Here is a 26,178-nt window from a genome sequence, read left to right as displayed (position 1 = left end):
AATAATAATAATAATAATAATAATAATAATAATAATAATAATAATAATAAAAAGAAAGACAGAGACACAAAACAGTGAGAAACTAGAAAAGCACTCGGAGACCGCAGACCTCCACCATTAGCCCTATCTCCCAAAAGTACAGAATCCTTTAAAAAATTCCTGGATCCAGACGGTGATCCGAATCACTCCCAAAATCTAATCAGATCTTCCTTGTGCCATTCCTGACATTTCTTGAAAATTTCATCGAAATCCGTCCATAACTTTTTGAGTTATGTTGCTAACAAACAAACTAACAAACTAACAAACCCTGCCGATTATATAACCTCATTGGTGGAGGTAAAAATGTTTTAAAATAGAACTTGTTAAAGTACCTTTAAAAAAAACAACACAGAACTAAAACAGATATAAAGAAAGAAAAATGGGTGCATACATACATATGTGCTGATTTTAAGACTGCCATTCAGGGATGTACAAATGTGTTCCAAAGTACAAAAGTATGTACATAGATATTCACTAACCAGAACATACTGACTACAACAACAACAACAACACATGGTCTTCCTAAAAGCAGCACTACAAATAATACTGAACATAAGTTTCAGGCACTCAAAGGGACTAAACACAAGAGATACAAATATGAACACCTACATACACCCATATATAAATGCATATACATATGGATACATACACAGACGCACGCACAAATAGTTAATAACAACAACAAAAAATGGCAAAACCAATGAGTCTGTAAATGTCCATGAAGTGAGGAGACCAGTACAGAGTTTTGGGAGAAGAATGTTGCCCCATTCTTGTCTGATGTAGGATTCTTGCTGCTCACCTGTACTGGGTCTTCTTTGCTTTTTTTTTTTTTTTTTTTTGCATTTTATTATACTCCAAATATTTTCTATTGGTGAAAGGTCTGGACTACAGGCAGGCCAGTTCAGAGTCTGGACTCTTCTACTGTGAAGCCATGTTGTTGTGATGGATGTGTTATGTGGTTTAACATTGTCTTGCTGAAATAGTCAAGGCATTTGTCTGGATGGGAGCATGTTTGCTCTAAAACCTCTATCTACTTTTCAGCATTGGTAGTGTCTCTCCAGGCTGCATGGTGGTGCAGGAGCTGACCTCTCAGTAAGAAGGTTCCTGGTTCACCTCCCAGTCAGGGCCTTTCTGTGTAGGGTTTGCATGTTCTCCCTCTGCATATGTGGGTACTCCAGCTTCCTCCCACCACCAAACACATGCTCTTTAGCTGAACTGATCACTCTAGATTGGTGGGTGTAAGTGTGAGCATGCTTGGTTGTCTGTCTCTATGTGTCAGCCCTGTGACTGACCAGGTTGTCTCCGTCCTTTTTTATTTTCTTCAGAGCAAGTGGGAGGGGGAGGAAGAGAGAGGTGGCAGAACTTCAGGAGTTTGGAGGTGTGTCCTATCCCAGCCTTGAACTGAGCACCACAGCTCCTCTGGTTTAAGACCAAAAGTCCTTCCTGCATTCATTTTACATAGCTGATATAATTTTTTCTTTGAAAACTAATCCAGTGGAGTACAGCTGCTTCAGCTCAGGGTGAGTTTTAAATCCTCTTTCTTCTTAAATGAATCCATCCTGCAGAGCTGTTTGGTTTACACAAATGCATGCTCGCTTAATTTTGCTGTGGATTGACCTTGAGTGCACTGTCTGTAGATTATAAATGGTGCACTGACTATAGCATAGTCACCAGTCATAACATGTAAGCTTATGGTGAGTGTCATAATGATGGGCTTTCACAGAGTTAGCCAAATTTGTGCACATCCTGAGTAGTCTAAGAGGAATCTTTTCACCCATTCAGATGAGTCGGCTGGTAATAGTGTTCAGAATCCCCTCACCCATTGGTGAGCACTAAAGAAGAGTGCTTGGATGGTTAGATGTTTCCAAAACCACACCCTCTCTAAGAGAAGTACAGGAGTGGACAAGGGTGAAGAAACAGTTTTCCACACCACTAGCCAGATGAACCAGGAGAACCAGAGGGGGTTTGGTCAATTGGAGGAGGGTGGCCCCATGGGTTGGTGGTCGTGGGCTGCAGGGTTTAGTGGACCAGGCTGTCTAGGAAGGGACGGGTGAATTCAGCTGCTGTGTTTTATTGTGTGAACTTGGAGTTATGTGCAGAAATGAAGTTATTTTATTCTAGCAGCTCACCACATAATGAAATTTCTTAGGAAATGAGTCATGCAGCTTCCATGCTTCTACTGCTTCCATGTATGTTTGTAACCTTTTGCTGTGATATGAAGGGGAAGAAGTTAAGGGGAAACTTACACCACGTTCCACATTATTAAGCAAATTGGATTTTACTGTCATGAATATTCAATTTTTTTGTTTTTCAACAAAACTCATGGATGGTGTTGTGTCTCAGGACTCTTTGGATCACTGAAATCAATCTCAGACACCTGTGATAATTAGTTTGACAGGTGAGCCCAGTTAAAGGAAAATTACTTAAGAAGGATGTTCCACATTATTAAGCAAGCCACAGGTTTTGAGAAATATGGGAAATAAAAAGGATCTCTCTGCTGCCAAAAAACGTCAAATAGTGCAATGCCTTGTACAAGGTAAGGAAACATTAAATATTTCAGGTAAACTTAAGTGGGATCATCGTACTGTGAAGAAATTTGTGGCAGATTCAGAGCACAGACAGGTTTGTACAGATGAAGGCCCAATGAGGAAGGTTTCTGCCAGACAAATTCATAGGATTAAGAGAGCAGCTGCTAAAATACCATTACAAAGCAGCAAACAGGTGTTTGAAGCTGCTGGTGCCTCTGGAGTCCCACAGTCCTCAAGGTGTAGGATCCTCCAGAGGCATGCAGTCTTGCATAAACTTACTATTCAGCCACCCCTAGCCGATGCTCAAAAGCAGAAACAGTTGCAGTGGGCCCAGAAATACATGAAGATTCATTTTCCAACAGTCTTGTTTACTGATGAATGCCATGCAACCCTGCATGGTCCAGATAGATGGAGTACTGGATGGTTGGTGGATGTCCACCATGTCCCAACAAGGCTGTGACATCAGCAAGGAGGAGGCAGAGTCATGTTTTTGGCTGGAATCATGGGGTAAGAGCTGGTAGGCCCCTTTAGAGTTCCTGAAGATGTGAAAATGACCTCGATAAAGTATATAGAGTTTCTGCTGGCCACTTTCTTCTATGGTACAAAAAGAAGAACCGTGCTTTCCTTAGCAAAATTATCTGCATGCATGACAATGCACCATCTCATGCTGCAAAGAATAGCTCTGTGTCATTGGCTACTATGGGCAAAAAAGGAGAGAAACTCATGGTGTAGCCCCCATCCTCCCCTGACCTCAACCCTACTGAGAACCTTTGGAGCATCCTCAAGCTCCTGGAGGATCCTCAAGATCCTCAAGATCTATGAGGGTGGGAGGCAGTTCACATCAAAATAGCAGCTCTGGGAGGATATTCTGACATCTTACAAAGAAATTCAAGCAGAAACTCTCCAAAAACTTGGCCTGTTATGATTTTTTTGATTGAAATAGCTTTTGATTTCAGTAAATATGACCTCCTAATGCTGCTACTTAAACAGATGACCATTTTCAGTTCTTTACAACCTATGTTATGTTTTGAAACTCTTGTGCATGATGTGGAACAGTGCATTTTGAATTTTTTTTTAAGTAATCATTTTGTGGTTTGTTTAATAAAATTTGAATTATGCTCTAATGGTTGATGGCTTGAAAATTATACTGACCGTCATTTGCATCAAATATTTAGGAAAAAAACAGAGAAAAATATTGTTTGCGTAATAATTTGGAAAGCAGTGTATTGTTTTATGCTCCAAGTGCTTTCATATAATTTACTACTGCTATTGCGACAATGCTTTGGCTTCCATTGGTAGCACTTGTGTCCAAACTGACATTGGCAGAGCTGCAGAGGGATGATTTTTTTTTAGGTATGCAGTATAAATCAGCATCAGTCTGTTTTACGTTGGCTCCCTGCTCTCCAAGTTTTTGTCCTTTTTTCCATGATGCAGCACAGATGTTGGAGAGGCTGGAACATGTAGCATGTTATCATCCTTACTGATATAGATTGTAACTTTATATTAATATTATATGCAATGAAAATGGTGAACAGCTGTTGATTTTAAGTGAATGTTGGGAATTCGCTACACCACGATTGTAATTGAATATTACTGTCTTGGATGACATTTGTTAGCTGTGAACACAGAAGAAGAAGAGAAGTGAGTAGGAACATGCAATATAATCACAAACAAATCTCAGTGTGGACAGTTGAGACACATTTTAATATCAGGGTTAAATAATCATGATCTCAATACCACTAAAAATATGTTGTCATAATCGAGCAGCCCTAGTTCTTACTGACACAAGCCATTCCTAATTTTAGTGTCCATTAACTGCGGCCTGAGGGCAGCAGAGTGAAGTGTGGGTTGAGGGGGCGACGGGAGTCATTAGTGCAAGATGACTCTTGAGCCGAAGTCTGGTTTGGTGTAGGGGAGAATGGAGGCAGTGTGTAATCCTAATGCATTTCTATTTGTTAGTGGTAGAGAGTTGTTATAGTCGCTGAGTGATCAGTTCTCCATGTTAGAGTGGATGTTGCTCTTGTACAGAGGTATGAGAGAAGAGGCGACAGAGAGCACTGAGCTTGTACTTGACTTGTAGTCTTTGCCTGGATCTTTGTGGGTGTCAGTGATGTGTTGGTCAGACGAGAGTTCATTGTCAGTTGTGACTCCCAAAACTTATGGATAGCGCCCACAAGTGGAATGTGACTGTTTTCTTGAGACCCCAAATTTTTTCAAGATTTAACATATTCTCAATCATCAAGCCAAACTTTTGTGCTGCAATAGTTAATGAGATTGGATTCGACACTTCCTGGAAGTGGGCAGGCTTTGATAAGATATGGCTCTTGCATGTGTGAGCTGATGTATAATTAAGTCAAACTGTTTCTTATTTTGCAGGTTTCCCCTTTGCTGTGATTGAAGATGAGGGGGCCACGGTTGTTACCGTTGTGTGTCCTCCTGGGTGTCCTGTATGTAGGACTCCTCCCCAACCTCCATGCTCAGGAAGGTAAGTTGAACCAAGTTCATCTCTGTTTCTTGTAGAAGGGTGTTTCTATTTACATATGTTCTGTTTGTGATGTTTTTTTTTCCCTTAAGGTTTAGCAATGTCCATTGGAAGATGGTTTCTTTTTCATTAAAATATATATAATGAAATTGAATTTTAGCAAGGAAAAACAAGAAACAAGTTTAAACAGTTTGCCAATTTCAGACAGCTGGCAGACACAGAAAGAAATCTATGTGAACATAATTGTCCTTTTGCACCCAGAGACTCAAATAAGTTAATGTTAAAACTAGGGAGATGAGCCAAATAATCAATGTATTCAAAAATAAACAAGGAAATTAAATTAACACACTCAGATTGGTTTAAATCAAATTAAACAAAACTTCTATGTAGATACAACGACCAAAGAAAAATACATGCAATAACAAACAATACAGTCCAAAATGCAAAGAAAAGGCCCATCCCTAGTAGGACTGTAAGTTCCTCCTGTTCTTGCAGGGCTCCTCCAATTTACGTTTAAAACCACAATAAAAGAATCAAGGAGAGACTTAATAGGGGGAAGGGTGAAGCGTGCATTCACCCCTCCAGTTTCCCACGTAGCGTGTCTCTCCCTCTTTCCAGCAGTCCACTGTGAAAAGTGCGCATTCCTCCAGTCCTTCTCCCCACTCTGCCGAGTACCTCGGTGGACTCTCCTTCCTATCGCCTCTTCCAGCATCGTATTTTGGGCAGATGAACTGGTTGTCGGTTGGTGTACTGTCTGCTGTCTGTTGTCTGCCCACCCGATTCTCCTGTGCACCTGGTTCTATCTCCCTGAATCACTTGTGTTGTTTTTTAAACACCGCAGAGCACAGCGCATCACTCAGCGCCTGCTGCTTCACCAGGTGTGTGATCAGCCCACGTGTGTTTATTAAGCCCCAGAAAATGTCCAGGAAGTACCAACACCCACACATGCATCTAATTGTGCCCAAAAACAAACAGGGGTCAGGGGTCTCAGCTGCTGGTTGGGCTGGACAGGGAAGGCAGGGGCGTAGGCTGTTTCGTTCAGGGCCATCCCTACCCTCAGGCCTGATTTTGTACACAGGACAATCTGGATGGGGCTGGGCCATCATGAGGCTGGCTTTCCCATCTATCAGTCAATTTTCCTCCTGCCCGTCTCCTTTGGTCCAACACCCGGAGCAGCGGCTGTCTTGTCGTACATCCTTTTGTTCCTGTCTGCTGCTTTGTTTAGTTGAGCTGTGGCCTTCCTGTAAGCATAGCTTAGTTGCTTGTGATGTTTGCAAACCCACTCTGTGGTTGTCGTAGCAATTTCTGGCCCTACTACTCCTGTCAGCATGTCTGTGAGAGTCCTGAGGTGGCGGCCAAGCATCAAGAAGGCAGGAGCATAGCTGGTGGAATTATGGAGGGTGTTGTTGTAAGACTGAACAAGTCCTGGCAAATATCCCACCCAGTTACCTTGCTGTTGTACCTCTAGTGTCCCTAGCAGGCTCAAGAGTGTCTGATTAAATCTCTCACGGGCCCCATTACATTAGCTTGCAGTTAAAAATTATTGAACTATATCTTTGCTGGTGTTGCCATGAAATCTTGTTGATTGCTTTAAAAAAAAGCAAAATTTAAATGTTCTAATAGAAACTGTTCAGAATAAAATACATGTATTTCATTTTTTTTTTGTTCAGTCATTTTTTCTCTGAATAAATTTGAGTTTTTCAGGTTATTTTAGAAATGTTGGTTGTGTTTATTATTCTCAGATTTATTATCATAAGTTTCCATTCTGATGGGGTTTTTTTCTTTTCTTTTTAGTCTTGGCAATTGGAAAAAGAGACATAATTTTCCTTATTGACGGTACAATGGGTGCAACAGTCCTCATCAGTGTTCGTGAGTTCATCAGAAGATTTGTTGACATCATGCCGATTGGTCCAGATGACGTTCAAGTGGGTGTGGCCATGTTCACTAATACCCCTCAATTAGAGATGTATCTTAACACCTATGGGTCCAAGGAGTCATTACTGGGAGCTTTGGGCAACATCAGACCGAAATCTGGGCAGGTAATCAACATCGGAACAGCCTTGGACTTTGTTCGGACCAATATGCTGCGAGCTGACAAGGGCAGCCGTTTGCAACAGGGGGTACCCCAGCTTTTACTGCTGATGACCAGTAAAAAGTCCACTGACAGTGTGGAGGAACCTGCAAATGCCCTGAGGAGAATGGGTGTATTGACATTGGCTGCAGGTTCCAGACACGCTGATGAGCAGGAACTGAAGAATATCAGCTTTGCTGAGAGCGTTGTGTTTAGGCTGAACGATTTCCGCATACTGCCGCGCAACCCTGGGGCAATCATTGATGCCCTCACTACTCTTTCTGGGGTGGCGGCGACGGAAGCACCCACAGAGCCACCTCCAGGTACTGGACTCTGACTTCCAGGCACATCAATGTGTTTCAGTGTAAATTAAGATAATGAATTAACTGATTTTCTTATAACAAAAACACATTTGGGTACAAAAATGCCCAGGGAAACATGATATGTCATGAAGGTCAGTTCAGTTCAGTCTGAGTTGCAGATTTATACATTCGATTGTTTTTAAGATGCAAGAAAACTTCTCAGAAGGTTCAAATCCTCCGGGAACCTGGCTTTAGAAAAAAAAATCCGAGGTTATTTCAAAATTTGATGTGCCATTATTCATATACAGAAATCTGAGTGAAAATAAACATTCATCACTATTAGAAAAACAGTTTATTTCAGTAGTTTAGACCTTTTCGTAGGTCTTTGTTGGCATGTCAGCTCACATTTGAGTGATAGATAGTAATGGAACGCTGAGTTGCAATATCCCATGTATTTACAGTACTACAAGTATTATTGTGAATGTTAATTGGCATGTAAAAGTCTACAACCTAAATGAGATAGCATCATTTTCTTCTAGTGTTTAATGGGAAAAATCCCCATTTTTTTATTGTGGTCATTAGGTCCTTGAGACCACACAAAGCCAGATCATGACAGGAGTGACAATAATGACAATCCTATCAAAGGACTCAGTCCAGAAAGTACTTCTGCCACTATATAGGCTGTCATAACAAGAGTTTTGAGTCAGGGCAGGCCTTTGTCAAGATGGATCTGGACTCCAAGTCTAGCTGGATTGTACCGGAGCCTGGTACCCAAACCAAAAAGCACTTTATTACAATTAAACATGTCAGCATCATCTGACGTTTTATGTTTTATGTTTCATATGTATAGTAGCATTTTATTGAACCTGAAAATGTGAACCTCAGGTTTCGTTCACTGGATAACTTGTGTTTTTTATGCTTTTCTTATAGTGGTGGACATTGTCTTCCTAGTGGATGGCTCAAACTACATTGGGAGTAACTTTCCTTATGTGAGAGACTTCATCATCAATGTGGTCAACCAGAGTGATGTAGGTCCAGACAAGGTCCAGATTGGTCTCTTGCAGTTTGCAGAGCATCCCAGAATTGAATTTTATCTGAACAGCAACAGCAAAAGACAAGATGTTGTGGATAAATTAAACCAGCTTAGGCTCACTGGGGGCTCGACTTTAAATACAGGAGCTGCTATGAATTATGCCCTTGCCAACATGTTCCAGCCATCAACCGGGTCACGCAGGAGGCAGGGAGTCCAGCAGGTGTTGATTCTGGTCATAGCTGGTCCCACATCAGATCAAGTTAAAAGTGTAGCTGATAAATTGGCTTTGGCTGGTGTTTTGACCTTCACAGTCAGCTCTGGTCAAGCAGATCCTGCCCTCTTGAGAACCGTGGCCTTTGTCCCAGAGTTGGCCTACCATAATGAGACATTCTCTAATTTACCAGCTTTTGCTGAAGAAATCCTGCCAAAGTTGACAAGAATTGTTATAGATATCTGATGTGACAGCAGCAGTTTTCCCTGAGGAACTCTGAAAAAAAACATCATTGAATAAACATGATTTTATCATGTCACTTATATTCCACATAAACAAACCAAGTTAAGTCAGCATGGATATTGGTAGGTCTAAAATGCTTGTCCGTAGTCAAGTTTACATGGTTAAAACATGTTGGCACAGGATACCACCTTGCTTTATGGAACAACTAGTCACCAACCACTGAAACAGTTAGTCAACCAGTCGGTCGGCGTGCTGTGGGATCCCTTGATGGCTTTGAAGGCTCAGTTTTGTTGTTTTGTGTTTTTTACTGACAGATGGAAAAAAAAAAAAAAATTCAATGTATTTACAAACTTGTATGAACTAAGTAAAGACAATAAACCAGAATTCTTCATTAAAAATAACACTTTATTGTTTATACTATTAAACTTTCATTTCAAGCAATATTTTTGTCTTGTGTTGAAGTAAGTTTGAATGATTTTCTTTTACAAATGTAAAGACTAATTATTGTATGGTGGTTAGAGTTCGCTCCAATGGTAAGTGTTGACCATAGACTGTAGAAAGAATTGGACAAACCCTGTGTGATGTCAGCACAGTAAAACCTTTAAGGATAGTAAAACCCCTCACAGCTGAGGAAGAAGAAGAAGATTCTCTAGAAGAGGAAAGCTGATGAAGAGTGAGGAAGGAGAGAAACAACAGAAGTCAGGAAAAGAAAGGGGGAGGAAATGTGTGATGAGCCAAGATGGGAGCCAAGAGGAGAATTAGTACAGAGCAGGCTTAGGTTGAACAGACTGTACAGATTTGAGGATTCATGAAACATGAAGTAAAAGAAAAAGTCAAAAGAGAGGAAGGAGAGAAGAGGAAGTGAAGTCACTACCTGGCTACCTACCTACCTAGCTATGTTAGCTTTAGCTGCTAAACTAGAATACTAGTATAATTTCACTTACTTTCTGAGATACGGTGATAGACAGTCACCCCATTCTAGGTTTCCTTTGTGTCACTCACATTGAGATGGCAGTGAACAAGGAAAGAGGGAGATGACAAGGTATCAGGAGTGTGTGACAGGAGTATTCCCTTGATTTTCTTCCACTTTTCTCACCCAACAGAGCTTGTAAGCGTGCTTTACACGGTGGTGTCCAAACTCTTCTCCTAAGGCCCCTCTACTCACTAAGCAAAGCTAAGCACCCCAAGGACCCAATGGGAAAAAATACACATCAATTTCAATCATTTTTGTTGACAAAATCCCAACATAACAGGCCTACAGACACTCTTTCTTGAAAAAGATCTATGTATAAACCATCCATTATGATGACTGTGCATTAGGGCCACTCTAGAAATAAATATTAAGAGGATCTGTTAATTTTCAAGAAAAACTCCAACTTGTCAAGTTTAAAAGTCATTCATTTCTGAGAAAAAATGTTTTTTTTTTTCTTACTTTGGAAGTCATAAATGTATGTAAAACACATTTTGAATTTTTGAGATTACAATTTCAAAAAAAATCCAACCACTATTTAGAATTTGGTTTCTTAGAAATTTTTAACTTCATAATGTTGTAAATCTATGATTTCAAAATCTTAAAATTTTTTAGGTTTTAATGTCAAAATTCCAGACATTTTGATCCCTGATATTTTGATTTTTTTTCCCATAAATTTTCAGCTTTATAGACTCTGAAATTCAGAGTTTATTTTCTTGTAAAGGTAGAATTCATAATCCCGAGCAATTATACAGAAAATCAAATTGTTGGGTCACAACGGCTTTTACCTTTAAATAACGGGGTTACCAAAAAAAAGTTTGGAGGGCACTTTAACATGTTTATCTACCATAGAGGCATCCAAGAGAGAAATATTGCAGCATCTTTTTCTTAAAAATTTATTTTTGGGCCTTTTCTAGATAGCGGAGAGCAGTGGATAGACTTGGAAACGGGGATGGGAGTGGGGAGAGACGTGGCAAAGGGCCACAGCTGGATTCAAACCCAGGCCACCCATGTACATGGTGTGCACCTTAAAAGACTCGACCACCTGCACACCCCTGCAGTATCTTTTCAAGACATGAAGGCACCAGAAGGGCCCCCCCTTCTAAACCACCAGTGGGACTGGCAGCCGGTTAAATGCCAAGATAATGAAAATAAGATCTCAGGATTAACAATCAAAATGTACCTGTTATCAACGTGACAATGGGTGACTGGATGCACGTCCTCTCTTGCAGGTACAACTAAAACAATGACTTACCCCAGGCCAGAAGAACATAACTTTAAGATCTTTGATAAATGACTGTAATTGCTGTCTTCATTTGGTTTGACAGAGCCTTGTGTTGTTTGAGGACCGCTTTCTATTCTGCTCTGATTGAGCAATCTCTGCTCAGTTTAGCCTCGATCTTATAAAAGTGAGGCAGGAGACCTCCAGTAAAAGTCAACCTTTCAATTCAACATGTGGCAAAGAGAGATAGAACAGCTTGATCAAAAACCAGTCTATAAAATCAGGACAAAGTAATGGTATTGAAGTGAAATGTCATAAACTTAGTGATGGTTCCTTTATTACAGCAAACAACTGGAACTACTACTGATCATTAGTGGTGAAGTTAAACTGTTAAAAAATGCTCTCTTTGCTCACACCTTCTGAAACAAAATTGATAGCTTCAAGTTCAATAAGAAATAAAAGAGGAAATAAAAATACATTCATAATCTATTTTAGAACTCTGAATGTTTCACTAGCTGCCCGTCTGTTGATAGAATGAAAACAGGCAGTGATACTATCCACAGCTGTGTTGGTCATGGTCCAACTCTGCAGCAGGATGCAAACAGGCTGGATGTGTCTCTGTGCTGCAGATCATCGAGCGGCGTCTCCTGCCACTCTGACAGCCCTCCCTGCTGCTCTCCGATACACTCATACACCCTGTGGGCTGAAACGCAGCAGTGTTAACAAAGACATCACACCCACTGCTGTATTAAACATGAACATGTGGGCATTTTAGAGTCATTTATAGTGAACAAAATCTGGCATGTAGGACCAACATGGAGGCTGTATCTAATCATAAGTGAATCCAAATATTTGGAGCAGTTGTGATAATTTGATTCTCATGTTGCTATCTACTGCTCTCTAGTGGTATGAAGCCATCCAAAGCACACTACTGAAAGTCTGCAATTTAAGCCCCAAACAATCTTTCTATTGCATTTTTCTTTAAACCTTTCCTTACCGACATCCATCAGCAGGCTGTTGACTTGATCTCCAGACAGAGCTGATGTCTCAGTAAAGAATAAACCTCTATCGTTGGCCAGACTCTGTCCTTCCTGTAAGAAAAATATGTCAAATAATGACATTTAAAAAGCATACAATGTTTGTAACTTTGCATATTAAAGGTGATACCAGTATTTTCTGCTGTAACCTTGGACTAACATGATTTGATGTCTATTTAAATGAGTAAGCCATTAAATTGCCTCAGGCAGCAGCTTCATTATGGTCTGCAATGGTGGCATTTAAATTCTTACAGGTTAAAGGTGTGCTGTGTAATTTTATCAGTTTACAGGGTTTGTTTTTTGTCTGTGTCAGGTTCTGTTTAGCATTTTTAATGTCTGACAACGTTCAGGACCACTGTTAGTTTTCTCTGCAGGATGGATCCAACAGTACACTTTTTATTGCTCAACACTGCAGAGATCTTGACGATCGTCACAGGCCTTACAGGAGCTTGGTTTTAATTAGGACAATAAAGCTATGAAGGGCTGCTGGTCCTCATTTGGTTTGGATCTTTAACATAAACAAAGAAACACCTCACACTGAGCGGATAAAACACACTGGAAATGAAAGATGGAGGATTTGGTTCATATTCAGAGTGTATTAATCTGTGAATATAAAACAACCTTCAGTACATTTTGCAGTTGTTATGCAAACCCCTTGAGAGATCTGGGTAATAAGCTTTCCTTTGTTTTAAACTTTCAAAATAAAACACAAGGATAAACCAATAAAACAAGGACATTTAGAAGAAAGAACTGAATATTATTGAATATATTAGAAAACTGCAAACAGGGATAAACAGATAGCTATGTCCTGATTCGGTTCAGCTCCAGAACTCTCTAGTTGTTGAGTTTTTTTAATGTTTTGATTAGTGTCATTGGCACTGTGATAAGACATTTCAAGATCTTTTATCTATCAACCTGGGAGTACGACCAGATGCCTTATCATTATATATTATCTTTTAACATTAACAGGAATTAAAGAAGTCTTAATTCAATATTTATTTGGAGTACTTATTCCTGTATCTAGTCACTGACACATTTACTGCCACCACATTACATACACCTTTATCATTCCTCACATTACTTCAGATCAATCTTAATGATGTTATACATTCATATTAAAGCTAACAAGTTTTTTCTTGACTAAATATAACAGCCCACGGGTGCCGTGTAATTTGTAAGAATGCAATTATTTTCAAATCTCATAAACCCAAAATTGATTCGCAGTAGAACTTAAACAACATATCAGATGTTGAAACTGAGACATTTTACCATTTCAAAAACATTTGCTAAATTTGAATTTAATGGCAGCAACACATCTCATAAAAGTCGGGACGGGGCCATGTCAAGCATCCCCTCTTCTTTTAACAAGTGTCTGTAAATGTCTGGGAATTGAGGAGACCATTTGCTGGAGTTTGGGGGGAGGAATGTTGTCCCATTCCTGTCTGATGTAGGGTTCTAGCTGCTCAGCTGCTCAAGCTGGGGCTTCTTTGCCAGATTTTCATTTTATGATACTCCATGTTTCCATTGCTGAAAGGTCTGGATTGCAGGCAGGCCAGTTCAGCACTCGGACTCTTTTACTGTGAAGCCATGATGTTGTGATGGGTGTGGTATGTGAATTAGCATTGTCTTGCTGAAATAGTCAAGGCCTTCCAAGAGAAATCATCTGGATGGGAGTATATATTGCTCTTAATCTTCTACTTTCAGCTCTGAAGGTGCCTTTCTATATGAGTAAGCTGCCCATGCCATAGGCACTAATCCAACCCCATACAATCAGAGAGGCCAGCTTTTGAACTGTGTGTTGATAGCATGCTGCATCTCAAGGGGCTATCCCTTCAATAAAATGTCAATTTTGATTTATCTGACCACAGAACAGTTTTCCATTTTGCCTCAGTCCATTTTAAATGAGCTCTCACCCAGAGAACATGGCTGCATTTCTGGATCATGTACACATATGGCTTCGTCTTTGCATGACACAGCTTTAACTCTCATTTGTGGATGACACAACTGTGTTGACATACAATGATTTCTAGAAGTGTTCCTGAGCAGTACAATAGAGAATCACGCTTGTTTTTTAATACTGTGCAGCCTGAGGGCCCAAAGATCACAAGTATCCAGTAGGGGTGACTGTGGCTCAGCAGGTTGAGTCAGTCATCTCAAAATCAGAAGGTTGTGGGTACAGTCCCCAGGTTCTGCAGTCACATGTCAATGTGTCCTTGGGCAAGACACTTAACCCCAAAACAGTGGCGCATAAATGAGTATGGAAGCGTACGGATGGGATTAGCTACTGATGGTCAATTCTGCATAGCAACCTCTGCAATTAGTGAAGGGGTGTGGATTGGTAGGTGTGGCCTGTTTGTGTAGAAGTAATTTGAGTAGTCAGATGACTAGGAAAGCATTTATCAAGTTAATTTACCTTTTATTGACCTTCAGTCTTATGCTCAGAGATTTCTCCTGATTCTCAGAATTTTTGATGATATTTTCTACTGTAGATTGTGGGATATTCAAAGTCCTCACAATTTATGTTGGGGAGCATTTTTCTGAAATTGCTCCATAATTTTAGACACAGTTTTTCTTAGATTGGTTAACCTCTGCCCATATTTACTGAGAGACTCTGCATTTCTAAAACATTTCTTTTAAACCCAATCAGTCCTGTCCAAAATTTTTTGAGATGTGTTGTAGCCATCAAATTCCAAAATCTAATCAAATTATCCTGTGGTCCTGTGGCTTTTGCCCTCTAAAATCTAATCAGTGAGTCAGACATATTTGCAAAGTTTGAAGAAACCCCTTTAAAAAATTATCCAGATATTATATTCACAAAAATGGTTGGGGTGGGCCTAAGGACAGACAACCACAAAAAGTACCTTTTTCTGGTACTTTACTGGATTAGATGAAGACATTTGGGGAAAACAGCTTTTTTTTTTACCTTAAAAATCAGTGTTTTTAATGGAAAGGCAAGTTTCTGAAAATATCCCTCCTGTGTTGTTTAAGTACACACTGAATTACAATGTGAGCATGTCAGTGATATAAATTAACTCTTTCAATGGACATTCCTGATCAGGCACATTCTCCCAGTGATTATTTAACAGCAACTGTTACTGCTCTGCAGCTGTGACCTGCAGCTAATCTGACTGTTTCAAATTGCTTTGACCTGACTGTGTCTGTACCTGTACTGAGACTTGTCGATTCAGTGCCAGATCTCCCTTGTTGCCGACGAGCCACACAACAGTGAATCCTGGGACGTAGTGTTTCTCCAGCTCTTTGAGCCACAGCTGAGCTCTGATAAATGTTTCCTGATGTGGCACAAAATGAAATGGCTTTTAACACCTGCAAAGACAAGACTAATCAAGGATATCCCAAGATGTAGTTTCTGTTCCTTTCACCCTTTTGCTGATGTCATAGATGAGGAGTGCAGCGTGGGCTCCTCTGTAGTACAGCGGGGTGATGCTGTGGTATTTCTCCTGTCCGGCTGTGTCCCATATCTCAAAGCGGAGTGATACATATCTAAGGTGAACCAGCTGGGTCAGGTAGGCACCTGGTGAGAGACACAGCACAAAGACACACAAGGGGATATGAAGTTCTCTTGTGAGTAAAATATGGGTAGCTGAGATTTGCAAATCATTGCTTTCTGTTTTTATTTACATTTTACACAATGCCCCAACTTTTTTAAAAATGTGGCTTTACAAGTGTTGCACATTTAATAAAATCAGCAGGTTTTCTGTTTAATAGTTGGGATCTCGGTACCAAAATAATAATGATTATGATTTTTGCCATAACTGAGTGCCTCTGAAACAGTTCTCTAGGCAGGAGCAAGGTGGAGACTAACCCCCACACTTGTTCTGATGCCCACCAAATAATCCAACTTCTTCTTTAAATTTAAAAATAACAGTAAATTATTTTAATTTAATTGATATGACCATATTTAAACATGGTACATAATAGATATTTTAAGTTTGTTTGGTTGGTCTAGTCATATAAAACTAAATAAGGCAGAGGGAGGCATTTTTTTCCCTATATAAACAAAGACAGAAGGTGAAGGTGTATGTTTCTTCTCCAGTGTGCAACTTGGAATGCTTAGATATGGAGATCCCTCCATTGCTTCAGTACCCTCTAAATGAACAAAATTTGACATAGTGCCCTCTAAGGTGCCCTCTATGTGAAGCAAATTTGGCTTTGTGCTCTCTAGCTGATTAAAGGTTCCCTTTCAAGTGCCTTTATGCCAACAAAACTTTAATTAGTGGCATCCAAGTGGACAAAATTTCAGTTAAAATAAAGGTTCTCTCTTTAGAACCCTCTAAACAGAAAACAGTACACACACAATTTAGCAAAGTGCCCTAGTAAGTGCCCTTTAAATAGAAAAACTTTGGTAGAGTGCCCTCTTAAGTCCCCACTAGTAAGTGGTCACAATTTGCAACGTGCCCTCATAAGTGTCCTTTAAATAGACAAAATTTGGTAGCGTGCCCTCATAAGTGTCCTTTTAATAGATACAATTTAGTAAAGTGTCTTCATAAGTGTCCTTTTAATAGATAAAATTTAGTAAAGTGGCCTCATAAGAGTCATTTTAAAAGATACAATTTAGTAAAGTGCCCTCATAAGTGTCATTTTAATAGAAACAATTTGGTAGCGTGCCCTCATAAGTGTCCTTTTAAATGATACAATTTGGTAGCATGCACTCATAAGTGTCCTTTTAATAGATAAAATTTGGTAGTGTGCCCTCATAAGTGTCCTTTAAATAGACAAAATTTGGTAGCGTGCCCTCATAAGTGTCCTTTTAATAGATACAATTTAGTAAAGTGCCTTCATAAGTGTCCTTTTAATAGATAAAATTTAGTAAAGTGGCCTCATAAGAGTCATTTTAAAAGATACAATTTAGTAAAGTGCCCTCATAAGTGTCATTTTAATAGAAACAATTTGGTAGTGTGCCCTCATAAGTGTCCTTTTAAAAGATACAATTTGGTAGCGTGCCCTCATAAGTGTCCTTTTAATAGATACAATTTAGTAAAGTGCCCTCATAAGTGTCCTTTTAATAGATAAAATTTAGTAAAGTGGCCTCATAAGAGTCATTTTAAAAGATACAATTTAGTAAAGTGCCCTCATAAGTGTCATTTTAATAGAAACAATTTGGTAGCGTGCCCTCATAAGTGTCATTTTAATAGAAACAATTTGGTAGCATGCACTCATAAGTGTCCTTTAAAAGATACAATTTGGTAGCGTGCCCTCATAAGTGTCCTATTAATAGATAAAATTTAGTAAAGTGGCCTCATAAGAGTCATTTTAAAAGATACAATTTAGTAAAGTGCCCTCATAAGTGTCATTTTAATAGAAACAATTTGGTAGCGTGCCCTCATAAGTGTCCTTTTAAATGATACAATTTGGTAGCATGCACTCATAAGTGTCCTTTTAACAGATACAATTTAGTAAAGTGCCCTCATAGGTGTCCTTTTAATAGATAAAATTTAGTAGCATGCCCTCATAAGTGCCCACTTAAAAGAAAACATTTGGCTCAGTGCCCTTTCACATGACCTCTAAAGAAAGGAAAATTTGGTAACCTGTCCTCCTTTGTGCCCTCTAAATAGACAAATCTTGTGCCCTTATTGCCCACTAGTAAGTGGGCACAATTTGCAACGTGCACTCCTAAGTCCCTACTTAAATCTACGGAAAACGCTCCCTCAATAGACAAATATTTGGCAACATGCCCTCATAAGTGGCCACTTATGAGAAAACATTTTGCTCAGTGCCCCTTCAAGTGACCTCTATAGAAACCAAATCCTGGTAATGTGTCCTCCTAAAGTTTGTTTGTTTGTTAAATCAATGATTAGATGGTTTGTAAATCCTCGTCTGCATTTACAGAAGTGTAGCAGCTTTAACTGTAATTACAGAACGTTAAATCTGACCAGGAGTTTTTACTATTTCACTATAGATATTTGACAACTTTTTGAACAATGGTGCCGTACCGCACACAGCAGGGGCCCTGAGCTGGTGAGCTTGGCCCACCTTCTCTTAGTGCAGCCTCCTGTTGCCTTTGACTTCCTTTTTGTTGCCACAGCATCATAACAGGAATTGATACCATTAGATTTTTAGAAACACGTCGATGTTTTAAAATTGTGACATTGTGAAAACCTGACATTAAAGCTTCATACTTGCTACACAAACCTGACGGTGGTTTGAAGATTATTGCTGTGTTTGCTCACTCTAACTTCCTGGCAGAGATCCACACCGATATGAAGTCAGTGTGATTTGGTCAATCTTCCTATCTTACTCCAAGCAAACAAGCAAATAAGCAGTTTTCTTAACAGTGTCAAGTGATTCCTTGATAATCAGTAATTTTCATTTTAAAAGAAAAGAGAAAAACTGGCATTCAAAGCTCCAAGTGTCATGAACTCACAGCCTACAGTGGGTGTTGTATCCCTGAACTCATCCTTGACAAACCTCTGTGCCAGACTGGATTTTCCCACACCAGAGGCTCCCAGAAGGACCATCTTAACCCTGAGGGTCTGCACCGGTCTGCCTAAAGAGTCATAGCGGAGCCGGGCTCCTTTTGGCCCCCCGGGGAGATTTTCCCCCATGAAAAGTTGTACTTAACTCCAAAATAGTGAAAAAATAAACAGAAATGATCAGAGAAGGTCCTTAAATCCCAGCTCCAGTCAGTATTTGTCCTGTTACAGACGAGTAAGTAGGTCCTCTTAGTTAGCGCGTTAGCGTCGGTTTGTGTTTACAGAAAATAAAAGTAAAACCAAAGTCCAGTCTCAACATGTAAAAGGCCTGTAAAACAATTTCACTTCCTTTTGTACACCCACAGCTGAGCCATAAATCTACATCTGCCAGTTTTAAGTAAACAAACCCAGTTTATCTGCTTACAGACAGTCCCTAGTTTGTTTACCGTGGATTACACTTTTAAGAATTGTTAGTCACGTTTTTCTTCTCTACTCAGCTTTTTAACTCAAACTCTGCAAGTCAGATATAAACAGAAGTACTCTGATGCATTTGTGTTTATCATTAACTTTACAGGGACTGTCCTGCAGACAAGGCAGCCCATAAGGGGGGGGTAAAGGAGAGAGGTTTCTGGGGCCTAGCCAAATGCAGGGGGCCCATGGAGGTCAGCAAAATTATGGTTCATTATAAAGTTTACCTGTGAAAACCATACTTTACTCTTTTCCAAAAAAGAAAAAAGAAAGAAAGAAAGAGAAGAAAAAAAGGTAAAAGTGGCAAAAGGCAAAAAGTACCAAAAAATGGTAAGCCAATGAGAGAAACACTGGCAAATAAAGTATCAAAAATGGCAAGAAAAAAATGTGTTTAAAGTGCCAAAAAGAGGACAAAAGCAAAAAAAGAAAAGAAAAAAAAGTGTTTTGAAGTGGCAGAAAGTGGCAAGAGAGAGCAAATAATAGCGAAAAAATAGAGAAGACAAGAACAGGTTAAAAGCAGAAAAACTCAATACAAAAGTGGCAATAAAGGGCAAATAGCGGCAAAAAGTGACAAAAACTTGACAAAAATTGGTAACAGGTGGTCAAAATGGGATAAAAGTGACAAAAAAGTTGCAAAAGTTGGCAAAAAGTGGAAAAATAGGTTCAAAGTGCCAAAAAAGAGGGAAAAAAGCAAAAAAAAAAAAAAGGACTGAAAATGGCAAAAGTTTTAAAAGCAGTAAAAATGGGTTTGAAGTAGCAGACAGTGGCAAAAGATAGAAAAAAAGAGCAAAAAAAAAAAGAGTAAGAAAAAGTGGCAAGAACAGGTGACAAGCAGAAAAAGTAGCAAAAAATGTGGCATAAAGGGCAACTAGTGGCCAAAAAATGACAAAAATGGCAAAAAATTGACATAAATTGGTAAAAAAAAGCAGAGAAAAGAGCGAAGAAGCAGCAAAAAATGTTTCAAAAGTGGTAAAAAAAGGGGTGACAGACGGCTAAAATTGGATAAAAGTAGCAGCAAAAGTTGCAAAGATAGGAAAAAAGTGGCAAAATGGGTTTAAAGTGGCAAAAACGAGAAAAAGAAAAAAGAAAGAAAAACAAAACCCACAACCAAAACAGTATTCAAGTGGAAACAAAGGGACAAAACAACAACTGGCAAATAGCGGTCAAAGTGGGTTAAAAGGGCAAAAAGGGGGGAAAACCCTGCAAAAATGCCAGTCAAGCAGGCAAAAAAGATGAAGCAAAAATTAGCCATGAGTGATTTAAAAAAGTGACAAAAATGGGTCAATTTGGCCCAAAAAAGGGGCCAAAAATTGCAACCAAAAAAAAGGTCAAATGTGGCAAAAAAAGTGGTATAAGAAAACAAGGGCAAAAAGCAGCAGAAAGAAATGTGCCAAAGTGGCAAAAGAAATGGCAAAAATGGGATTCGTGGAAGTCGTGAAAGTGTGTTAACAAGTAGTGTAAATAAACGGTTTCAGCATCAGAACCTACTAATAATTAATTTGACGCACTTCTCATCTCCAAAATGTGGTAATTGCTAGCCAGGATTCTAGCACAAATGCTACTGGTCCAACACACATACAGTGACATCATCAATAAATCACAACTGGAGAGGGCTCATTCTCTGGGTTTTTCAGGAGCTCATTCTCTGGGGTTTTCAGGAGCTCATTCTCTGAGTTTTTCAGGGGCTCATTCTCTGGGTTTTTTAGGAGCTCATTCTCTGGGTTTTTCAGGGGCTCATTCTCTGGGTTTTTTAGGAGCTCATTCTCTGGGTTTTCAGGGGCTCATTCTCTGGGTTTTTTAGGAGCTCATTCTCTGGGTTTTCAGGGGCTCATTCTCTGGGTTTTTTAGGAGCTCATTCTCTGGGTTTTCAGGAGCTCATTCTCTGGGTTTTCAGGAGCTCATTCTCTGGGTTTTTCAGGAGCTCATTCTCTGGGTTTTCAGGAGCTCATTCTCTGGGTTAGTCAGGGCTCATTCTCTGGGTTTTCAGGGCTCATTCTCTGGGTTTTTTAGGAGCTCATTCTCTGGGTTTTTCAGAGGCCCAGCCAGTCCTGTGGGTTGGCCTGCCTGCAGGTCAACTGTTTTATTATCCACTTGCATTGCTTTTAAATGCCACAAGAGAGCAGCATTGAATTTATAACTGAAATGTTCCACTACATAGACATCCTCACACCCTGTGAGAATACTAATGTAATCCAATAAAGCTCCTCTTAAATATATGCCTTTCTTTTGTTTTCATTGACCAATTCATCAGAATAGCTCAGTATTGCACCACAGTCTACTGCCCATACAGACAGATAAATACAATGATTATGACTCATATAAAGCAGTGGATGCCAACTGGCCTCATCTCTGGACCCAGCTATGAAATGAGTGGTCATTACTCAAATTTCAAAAAACTTCAGCCTCTTTATTTTATTGATGAACAATATTGCAGTTTAGACCTTACATGGGACAAAATGTGACTAAATGAAGAGGCAGGACTAAACAATCCTGTTTAAAATGTACATAATTACAGAAGCCCTGAAGAGAAACTGCGTGAAAACGTTTTATTTTTCCCTGTTTCCTGTGATAATGTGTAAATTTCAGTTGTTTTCTAAAGATCTCAAGAAATATAAACACAATCATGTGGAATCTGTCTTTCTTATCAAAAGGTGAATAAGTCAAGACCACGAGAAAACAACCAGTATGTGAATGTCATGAACTGAGCAACATAGACTATATGGATGTATGTCCACTCAGGGCTTCCTTACATCATAGATGTTTTGCCATGTCTTGGTTTCCTACCCACAAGATGAGAACCACTGATATAAAATTCACTCTGTATGGATGAAAGTATTTGGCTGCACCTGATAATCATTGAATTCATGGTTTTTAATCAGACCTGATGCAACAGGTGTATAAAATCAATCACCTAGCCATGCAGTGTGTATTTACATCTGAATCCCTGATGTTTTAGTGTGACTAGATATGAACACATCATCAAAATAGAAGTACAATGTTACATTAACTGCTGCAAATGGACTGGCTAATCATAGACTAGCGTTTAATAGTGATGTAAAAGATATAAATACTCTGGTATCTAATGTCACTATAAATTTAACTTGACTATCCTTGATAGGCTACTCTTTCATGGGCCTTAATATCAACAATAAAGGATTAAAATCTGCCCCCTTCAGAGTGAGGTCATGTCTGTCCCTTTAAGAAACTCGGGACTGTTTTTAGAGCTCGCTGGTCATCATTAAAAATAGCAGAAGGGGTGTGAGAGAGTGCGATAGTGCATGCTAGAGCTGCGGTTTCTGACTGAAATTGAGCATGGAGCTATGGCGTCCCCGTCCAGAGGTTGATGAGGCGTTCAGGTGTCGTCCGCAAACTACGGGAAAAGAACTATCATGTGTGGAACGATTTAGTTTGATTGATTTATTTTTCAAATTATGTAAAAGGAAACATCTCATTAAATTTGGTGGAATTGGGTCTTTAAAAATAAACACAAGATGATGAATTCTTAGATCAAGTGTCACACCTTGCTCCTTCATCGTAAAACTGATAAGAAAAAAATATCTGATTTTTCTTAAAGCATCTACAATTAATAAGTTAGCCAAGAGATTTTATTGTTTATTGTTATGGATACACAAATTTGTGGGGGAAAGAAGTTTGCAAAACGTGCCGAATAATTAAATAGAAATACACCTAAGGGCATGAAACTGGGGCTTCTGATCTAGAAAAGTATATTTAAAAACAGTTATGTCAAAAGTTTAAATCATTATTTTCCTTTCTTATCTTATTTTCATTTATATTGCTTTTATTTCATTTTAAGTAGTTATGTAGACAATAATCAATTTATTTTAACACAGTTTCCTTTATGCCCTGTACATGCCAATGACAAATGATTTGAATATAGGGTATTATGTAATTTAATTCAGCTCATTATATTGTAATTTTTATTGTTTTCTTTGTTTTTTTATTTTATTTGATGATTTTCGAAATACATCATTCCCCCTTTTTGTTTCTTTTTTTAGATTTACATTATTTATTCATTTTTTTATTCATTTATTTTATTTTAAGTGTCATTTTCTTCTAGTGTGAAAACATCCGAGCGTCCCTGAATGCGTCTTGCTGTAGTACAGGCTTTGAAGTTGGTCGGTGTGACAGGTTCGAGTCCGCTGCTGAGAATCCGTCAGGTGGTGGAATCAAACTGCAGACAGACATTTTAATAACAGATATTTATACACAGAATCAGTTTATTTTTTTAAAGTCGGTGTTAGTTTTACTTACACAGATATAAAAAAGATACGGACTTGGTTTTAAAGGACGGTTTAAATCTGCGGTAAGAGGCTCCCTCAGAATTTGCTGGTTAACGCACCAGAGGCGCACGTGGGGCAGATGCTGCCAGTTTGAAACACTTCTGTCGCGAGCTTCAGCGTCGTAGCTGAAACACAGGAAGAAGTGTGAAAACGGATGTAAGACAATGACCCATGCTGTGAGCGCTACTAGACACGGTTTGTTTTATTTCCTCGACTTTAATCTAACATTTTAGCGACACATGAGACCCCGGAGCTAGCTTTTTTATCGCTCAGTTTGGATTACTTTGTGCGGTCTTCGCTGGAGTCCAGCTCTATTTACAGTGAGTGGATAAGGGGTTGAGAAAACATGGGGACCCAGGGCACAGGACGGAAAAGATCCACCAAGAAGGAGAGGTCGACGGCAGAGGACGATGCCCTGAATCTGATCGCTAGAGAGGTGAGTGGAGAATTAGTTTAAAGTTTATCATAATCACCAACTTAGAGATGAACGACAAAACACGGACGAGTCTAGAGACTGGTCAATGACCCCGAAACCCACTTAGTGTTATTTCTGTGCTTGAGAGACTATTTAGTGACCCATTTAAATGCCCTCAATCCTAATGTGTTCACAATTTTAGGAAAAATCCACCCTAATGCTAGAAGAAGACCATTAAAGCCCTAATGTTGGCTTCACAGTGTGCCCACATGAGCGCTAAAATTCATGAAGACATCTGAATATTAACACTTACTGAGAAGTTAATGTCAAACCAACCAGACAATCATTGGTCAATCATTCTTTAACATGTCAGTATGACAAACTTGTAGAGACATGAGAGATTAAAAACCACAAGATGTAATTGTATTATTATTATTATCAAGTCAGGGAACTTTGATTATGAAGTACATTTAAAAACGTTAGTTACCCCAAGACTATTTACAGTAGGAGTATATCGATAAGAAACTGTTTCAATACGATGACAATATAACAGTGATCATTGTTGATAAAGATAAGGGCATTAAAGTCATAAATAAACATTGTAAAACAATAAAACTGATTTGCAGATTTCCTAAAATCTTGAGAATTTACCTCGTTTTCATGTGAATAGCAGCTTTGTCATTGCAAGGAGATAAATGAATCGAAATATTGAGAAAACATTTACATCTACCCATTGTCATGATATCAGACAGTCAAATACAATAATGATAATAATAATAAACTTTATGAGCACTTAAAAAAAAGAGCTACAATGGGCTTCACAGCAAAGACAACAAAGCAGTTAAAACACGAATAAAAATCAGGCAGCAAAGTGGGTACATGATCGAAGCTCGTTAAACTTAAATAAAATCGGGTGAAAATAAAAGCAGTTAAAACTCAAGTAAAATCCGGAAAGGCTCTTTGATATGAGTAAGAGATTTAAAAGAGGATGTCCATTAAAGACTGCAGTAGCCTACTTCATAGACCTTTTTTCATGTTTTTTTTTTTTTTTTTTTTTTTTCCAGACACACATTCACGATCCGCTGACACAGCTTTGTTTAAATCTGTGATACATTAAAATGTATGCAGGAGTGCATGTACAAAATGACTCACTGAAGTCCAGTGATCCAGGATTAATGCAACAGCGTTTACTTTTTCCAGGAGTTTGTTGATTTCTCTGCAAAAGTAGCTCAGTAAACATTAAGCAAAGAGATTTTTCAACAAAATGTTCAGCTTGGCTCAGCTAAAACTAGGGATGTGCAAGTTAACCACTAATCTGATAATCAAGTAAGCTAAGTCAGTTAAACAAATTATTTATCTTTTTTTAAATATGTATATAATACACTGTTTTTTATATCAAATGATGCCGATTACTTTTCCTTCTCTGCTGAGTCTTCTGCTAGTCTTTTAAATTGACATAATCTGCTCAAAGCTGCTGTAGTGTTCTCATTTTCCATCACTGTGAGCAGGACGCTGCAGTGGATAGTATCCAGCTGCTGCCCTGCTATGACAACTTGGCTACGGCGCTACTAGAAGGAAAAAACAACATGCAATTAAAAGAATTCAATGGGTTGATAGTGGATCTGTATTGCAAAGTTCTGAGCAACTTCAGATAGAGCTAAAACTACAGGGGAGAAAAAGGCGGGTGTTGCAAGAGCAGCTTTTGTAGTGATAACGCATTCTCCATAACAGTGTTACAAAAAAAAAGATGCATTGCTCAATCTGTTCTGTTGTCATACTTTGTTCAGTCTGACAGGTCCATAAGACAATGAAATCCCCGGTACAAATCAAATGAATGCAGTCAGTTATCAGCTATTAGTGAGATAATCAAATGATCTGATCAAATAAACAGGATGCCTTTTGCATGAATATAACAAACAAATCAGCCATGTTTATTGTGCAGTCCTCTCTGTGTAATGATTCTTCTATTATATAATCATATAAACAGGGCTGATAAATCGGCGTATCAGAGTCAAAGCATGAATGTGATGAAGTGTTGCCCTTGGTCATGGTAATGTTTGTAGAAAGTTGTATGCCTGCATGGATTACAGTAATGAGGCAGCTGTAAGTTTTGTGACCTGCAGCTGATTTAAATGGTTTTCTTTACTAAGCAACAAGCCTTTCATGTGCTAACACGCAGGAAGTGTTAGCCTGACTCTCAATATTGCAACACAGGAGCTGGAAGCAGTTGTTTAGCAGGTGCTGAAGTCGTGTTGTGACAGGTTTGCTCCATTTCAAGGTTTCTAATCTCTTTGTTATGATGAGTCTGCTGTAGGATGAATGAAAGTTTTGTGCCAGACTTAATTCCTTGTATATCAGGAGGACTTAAGCCCCTGAATTTAGTGTGTGATAACCTGCAGACTTTTGTTTGAACTCATGCTTGTGT

General features: G+C 39.0%; 3 protein-coding genes across 16 annotated transcripts in view; 2 read left to right on the top strand and 1 right to left on the bottom strand.

The window, feature by feature from the left end:
* Nucleotides 1-1,441: 1,441 nt before the first annotated feature.
* Nucleotides 1,442-9,286, top strand: LOC121522879 (collagen alpha-3(VI) chain-like). The gene is made up of 4 exons (XM_041807555.1): nt 1,442-1,559; nt 4,944-5,052; nt 6,844-7,443; nt 8,353-9,286. The coding sequence occupies exons 2-4, from the start codon at nt 4,968-4,970 to the stop codon at nt 8,910-8,912; spliced, it is 1,245 nt and encodes a 414-aa protein (XP_041663489.1). The 5' UTR covers nt 1,442-1,559; nt 4,944-4,967; the 3' UTR covers nt 8,913-9,286.
* Nucleotides 9,287-9,424: 138 nt separating this feature from the next.
* Nucleotides 9,425-18,873, bottom strand: LOC121522839 (ras-related protein Rab-17-like). The gene is made up of 5 exons (XM_041807503.1): nt 18,521-18,873; nt 15,519-15,670; nt 15,303-15,428; nt 12,099-12,192; nt 9,425-11,804 (listed from the first exon to the last, which is right to left on the bottom strand). Exons 1-5 carry the CDS (start codon nt 18,699-18,701, stop codon nt 11,674-11,676), a joined length of 684 nt encoding a protein of 227 aa, XP_041663437.1. The 5' UTR covers nt 18,702-18,873; the 3' UTR covers nt 9,425-11,673.
* Nucleotides 18,874-23,164: 4,291 nt separating this feature from the next.
* lrrfip1a (leucine rich repeat (in FLII) interacting protein 1a) overlaps nt 23,165-26,178 on the top strand; it is an 80,996-nt gene continuing 77,982 nt past the window's right edge. For all 14 annotated transcript variants that reach the window (XR_005992980.1, XR_005992979.1, XR_005992978.1 and 11 more), the window contains exon 1: nt 23,165-23,774. Coding sequence is in view for 3 of the 14 variants with exons in the window: in XM_041806850.1 (XP_041662784.1) it covers nt 23,685-23,774 (90 nt within the window). In the remaining 11 variants the exon portion in view is untranslated. The remainder of the gene's footprint in view (nt 23,775-26,178) is intronic.

Source organism: Cheilinus undulatus, linkage group 15, assembly GCF_018320785.1.
Source record: "Cheilinus undulatus linkage group 15, ASM1832078v1, whole genome shotgun sequence".
NCBI classification, from domain to species: Eukaryota; Metazoa; Chordata; class Actinopteri; order Labriformes; family Labridae; genus Cheilinus; species Cheilinus undulatus.
The sequence above is the reverse complement of the archived record's forward strand: the minus strand, read 5'-3'. Positions and strand labels throughout refer to the sequence as shown.

Bases quoted from the DNA above. Each gene is read 5' to 3' on its own strand.
- LOC121522839 (XM_041807503.1), bottom strand. From the start codon at position 18,701: ATGGGGGAAAATCTCCCCGGGGGGCCAAAAGGAGCCCGGCTCCGCTAT. The intron at 12,193-15,302 runs GTACAGACACAG...TTTTTCTTACAG, and splicing joins ATCGACAAGTCTCAGTACAG to GAAGGACAGAGTCTGGCCAA. The intron at 11,805-12,098 runs GTAAGGAAAGGT...GCTGCGTTTCAG, and splicing joins CAGCCTGCTGATGGATGTCG to CCCACAGGGTGTATGAGTGT.
- LOC121522879 (XM_041807555.1), top strand. From the start codon at position 4,968: ATGAGGGGGCCACGGTTGTTACCGTTGTGTGTCCTCCTGGGTGTCCTG. The intron at 5,053-6,843 runs GTAAGTTGAACC...TTTTCTTTTTAG, and splicing joins CAACCTCCATGCTCAGGAAG to TCTTGGCAATTGGAAAAAGA. The intron at 7,444-8,352 runs GTACTGGACTCT...CTTTTCTTATAG, and splicing joins ACCCACAGAGCCACCTCCAG to TGGTGGACATTGTCTTCCTA.